Raw genomic sequence first — 5,164 nt, forward strand, 5'->3', positions numbered from 1 at the left:
TTTTTGCTACTTTCTGCCATTAACATGACTGTTCTGTTTAGTTAAAATTGCAGTAGCTATGGAAATGCCAGCACCTGTGTGGATGACAAATCAGGAATTTAGAAATTGTTGTATAAATAAAAGAGTAAACTGAAATGGAGGAAAATCTTTGCTACTTTTCTGACAGAGGATTAATATCCAGAATAAAGAACTGGAAAAACAACACTGAAAAAAAAAATCATGAAACAAATAAATAGAAACTTTTGAAAAGAAGTACAGATAGTATGGTCAATAATTACATTTAAAAAGTTCATCTTTTTTTAATGTCCACATTGGCCTCAAATTTTCTATGGAACCTACACTGGTCTTGAACTCCTCAACCTCCTCCTCAGCTTCTGGGAGTGCTGAGATTACCCACCACAGCTTGGTAAAAAATGTTCAATCTTTTGCAATCAGAGAAATGCAAATCAAAACTACACTGATGTGCCGGGGATATAGCTCAGTGGCGTAGGCGCCCGCCTGGCAAGCGGAAGGTCCTGAGTTCGATTCCCGGTACCAAAAAAAAAAAAAAATACATCAATATTCATCTGGGCATGCTAGTGCACGCCTGTAATCCCAGCACTCAGGAGGCTGAAGCATCGCTGTGAGTTTGATGATCGCTGTGCTCCAAAATTAATTTGTTTGAAATCAAGCTGTCAGTTACATCAAGGGCTCATTTAGGTATAACATGGCTAAGATGCTCTAGTGCCACTGAATTTAATGGTTTGTCCATACTTTAATTTGAGAAAACACAAGGAAGGTATTCTCTTTTTTTCAATGGCAGAAATAGTACTTTCATCCAATACGATCTTTGTACTAGCTCTGGATAATGATCTGGGTCATTTCGCCTCACGTTAATTTGAACTGCAGATTTTAAAAGGAACAATTTCTGGATTCACATTTCTTGTTACTGTCAGGTAACCAGAACCATAATAAATATTTCAAGTTCTGACGTTTTGTTCAAGGTAAATATTACACTTTTTTATTTACTGTACACTATGATCCTCAGCATTTTGATACTGTACATCGGTTTATTTTTTATTACCTGCTGTTTTCACATACATATGTGTGTATGTCATGGGAAAGAACATGGCCTTACTCATTAATACAGGTTACCGGGCGTGGTGGGGCACACCTGTAATCCCAGCACTCTGTAGGCTGAGGCAGGAGGATCGTTGAGAGTTCGAGACCAGCCTGGGCGACACAGCGAGCTCAAGGCCAGCCTGAACTGCACAGCGAGACCCTGTCTCAAAAAGACAAACAAACACACAAAAAAAAACCCAGTTGGACTAACACTCTGACCCTACAAGCTACTAAGGGTCGAAGACAAATTTCTTTGCGCTACTGCACACAAGGTCCTCTAGCAGATCTCGGCTCTTTCCCCTTTTTTCAATAATACTTTTGTAGCGCAAGTTTTAAATTGTCTGCTGAAGCTCCAGCTTAGCCTGAAGATTACTCAGCTCGTCTCTGAACAGCTTTCTGGGCACTTTCCTCCCGGCTGAGTTTCTGTGTCTTTTACGCATTTGGTTTTATGTCTCAGAGATTTTTTTCCTTCACTCTTGCCAGTGATTCTACCTCATAATTCCTCAGTTAGCAATCCAAGCCAGCCCAGCTCTAATGCCATTCCATTCAATTTGTGAACTCCTGAGTCAACCACTTGGCCGCCCACTGTCGCCTTCCCCAACACCTTCTTCGGCCTCAGGAGAGAGAGAGAAAGCCCAGAGCGCACGCGCTTTTCCTCGCCAGCGCACTGTACCACGCATGCGCCACTCTGCGAGCGCATGCGCAGAGGAGAGACGCGCTGGCGGCCGCTGTGACGCAAGAAGGCGCGCCGAGCTGAAGTTTGCGCGGCTTCTATGGGGAGGAGTAGTGACCTGTCGCAGTCATGGTGCATTGCGGTTGCGCGTTGTTCAGAAAGGTCCGTGCCTGATGCCCCTAGGTCCTGTGCTTCTGTACCATCCGCGGTCCCGTGTCTTGCTCGCTCCCCTCACCGTTGTCCCGGGCCGGGCTGCGGCGGGTTGGAGGGCTGTGTCGTCTCCTTTGGGGTCACCGTGTGCACGGGGGACCGCAAACGGCTCTGCCGGTCGCTCAGACTCGAGGTCCGGCCCGCGTGGTGTACGGGGCTGTGTTTGCTTTTGTTTTGTCTTAAATATTGTCGTCCCTACCCCCGTTTTAAGTAATATCCATAGCATGTTTTCATACATTTTGCCCTTCAGCGCACTGCTTTTTAGCTATTTCTGAAGAAGACTTTAGGGGCTGACTATAGTATTACCAGGTTTAGCTCAGTGGCACAGCGCCTGTCTGGCAAGCGCAAGATCGTGAGTTCGGTTCCCGGTACCGGAAAAAAAAAAAAAAAAGGAATGCCCATGAAGAAGACCTTATCAGGAATCAATATGTAATGGGGGGGTCTGCCCTCTTGCCAAAAAAGTAGGTCGATTTTTACGTGGTGTCGGACTTCCAAAAGTTTCTGTAAAAATTCACAGCTACTTCAGGATGAAAACAAAAACATAGTAACCTTACTAGTCATGTCTCTTCGAAAACTTGCCGACATTATACTTTGGCCATTGCCTTTTCACTACCACTGTGAGATGCTTCTTTGAAGTGAGTCTCCTACGCTTGTGAATCTGATGAATAAAGCTGCAGGAGTATAGAAAAGTCACGCACTGAAGAGAACTTTAAAAACTCTTCGAGGAAAACACTTGAGTTTTGATTTGAGAAAAACTTGTAAACACTAAATACAGTGTACGATTTCTAAAGATATAATACGTATAGGTATAATCGAATTGCGGGGAGAGCCTGCAGTGTCAGGGTAAGAATTGATTAGAGGAGTTAAGAAACCTGTTTCTCCGAGGTTCTTTCAAGTAATGAAACCAAACCATGTTTTGGTGCCATTATTCCAGAGTGCAGTGAAACCGGGACATTCAGGTGGGAATGACATTACGGTGGGAAAGAACAAACGACAGTCTGCCTAGAGGAGAAGCCTTCACGGAGTGGCCTGGAGACGTAGCAGTACATCCCGTATAAGAGCAGAGAGGGTGGGAGAGGCTAAATAAATGAAATTGATAGTGGAAGGGTGGAGTAAGGGCTTGGACTATAGTATTACCAGGTTTAGACTTCATTTCATAAACAGTAAAACCCAAAAAGCCACGGATAGTTTTTGAGTAGGGGAGGAACTGAATTAGAGATTAGATCCATTTCACAAAATAACTCTTAGCAGCAAGTTGGAAGATATATTACCTTAGGAATGAGTAGACACTGGGAACCCTTCCAGGATGAGATGTGTTGGTCAAGGTTCTAGGTCGATGATACTGGAAAGGAGAGAGCGAGCAGGGCTTCTGGGAAAGAAACAGGTGCAGACTGATTCATTCCTGTAGTCTCAATGAATAGATAAGCTGATTCCATTAAGGGAACACTGCGGAAACAGATTTTTGTGGGAAGTGTGTTGTGACCATTATCAACTGACCTTTATTTATTTATTTGCTTTGAACCGGGAATTGAACTCAGAACCTTGCACTTGCCAGGCAGGCACTTGTGCTGCTGAGCTGTATCCCCAGCCCTGACCATTATTATCAACTGATACCCACCAAGAAGTTACATATTTGAGAGTTTTTTGAAATACAGGCCTGCTCTCATTTGCTCTAAACTGTTAAAAGCCTCTATCCTGATGGAGATGTCCAACAGTGTAAGCATTGGAAATAGCTCACTTAAGTGATAGCACAGGCTGAGATCACCCAGGAGGAAAGTTTAGGGTGAAAGGAGGACCAGGGAGGCAGGAGGATCGTTGCGAGTTCGAAGCCAGCCTGGGCTACAAAGTGAGCTCCAGGCCAGCCTGAATTGCATAGTAAGACCCTGTCTCAAAAAGACAAAAAAAAAAAAAAAGAAAGAAAAGAAAAGAGGACCAATGTTTGGTCCTTGGATAGATGGAACAGTATTTGATTATTGAAAAAGAGAATTCTAAGAGAGATGGGAGAAAGGGTGAGCTAAGAAACAGCCTTGGAATGTGCATACAGAAAACTATTACTGATTCTTTTTTTAAAAAGTTTTAGTGGAACAGAACAAGAAAGTAGTTCACTAAGTTGGTAAATATGTTTTATGTGAAAATGCACCCCCACACACATTTTCCCCTTCATACTGCTTTTAAGCTGTTTCTAAAGAAAACTTTATCAGGAGACAGTGTGTAATTGGTGTGTCCTCTTGCCAGAAAAAATAGGCCAATTTTTGTATAGTGTTAGACTTCAAATGGTTTGTGTAAAAATTCACAGCTACTTCACAGAAAAAAAAAAAAAAAAAACCCACCTGTCATAACCTTCCTAGTAATATCTCTTTGAAAACTCTCTGTCTCTTTCTCCTTTAGTATGGAAATTTCATCGATAACCTAAGGCTCTTCACCAAGGGAGGAAGTGGTGGAATGGGTTATCCTCGCTTAGGTGGAGAAGGCGGAAAAGGCGGTGATGTCTGGGTTGTAGCCCATAAAACAATGACTTTAAAACAACTTAAAAACAAGTATCCTCAGAAACGGTTTGTGGCTGGAGGAGGAACAAACAGTCGGTAAGTACTTTAATTTATAAATCAAACCCTTCTAGAAGAAGAAAAATTATAAGATAAAACTTCATTGGTAATTTGAAGTAAATTGTTTCATGCATTTGTAACTGAGTAAGCATCTAAAATGTCTAAACACGTGAAAAACTGGTACTGAACATTCTGGAGTTCTTAAATTTTGTGTTAATTTCTTCTCCCAGTGGTGGTATTCTTTTCTCCACTTCCTCTGTAGAGACAAAAAAATGATCTGAATCCCCATTGTTTGCTCCTAAATTTATCTTGGACAAAGTTGAAGCCTTTCTCAAATTTCGTCTGAGGTACTATACCTTGAATCATCTTACTGCCTATATAGCTCCGTAGCACAGCACCTGCCTAGCAAGCGCAAAATCTGGAGTTTGATTCCTGGTAACAACAACAAAATCAGTTGTCTAAAATTTTTCCACTCAGATATAACCACCATAACCCTTTTCTTAATTTTTCTGTATGTTTACATAATGTAATTGTGTATATTTATAAAGTCCAGTACCAAAAGAGAAAAAGATCGGACAGGCGACTCACTCCCGGCCTCGTGGTTTCCTGGAAGGAGGGCTTCCGGCGCACAGGGAGC

At 42.4% G+C, this 5,164-nt stretch overlaps 1 protein-coding gene across 1 annotated transcript in view; it reads left to right on the forward strand.

Moving 5' to 3' along the window:
- Positions 1-1,822: 1,822 nt before the first annotated feature.
- Gtpbp10 (GTP-binding protein 10 (putative)) overlaps positions 1,823-5,164 on the forward strand; it is a 25,103-nt gene continuing 21,761 nt past the window's right edge. The window contains exons 1-2 of the mRNA XM_005387991.2: positions 1,823-1,936; positions 4,373-4,566. Coding sequence (XP_005388048.1) covers positions 1,904-1,936; positions 4,373-4,566 — 227 coding nt within the window. The 5' untranslated portion in view covers positions 1,823-1,903. The remainder of the gene's footprint in view (positions 1,937-4,372; positions 4,567-5,164) is intronic.

The sequence above is a fragment of the Chinchilla lanigera genome, unplaced genomic scaffold, assembly GCF_000276665.1.
Source record: "Chinchilla lanigera isolate Chin_1 unplaced genomic scaffold, ChiLan1.0 scaffold00031, whole genome shotgun sequence".
Lineage (NCBI taxonomy): Eukaryota > Metazoa > Chordata > Mammalia > Rodentia > Chinchillidae > Chinchilla > Chinchilla lanigera.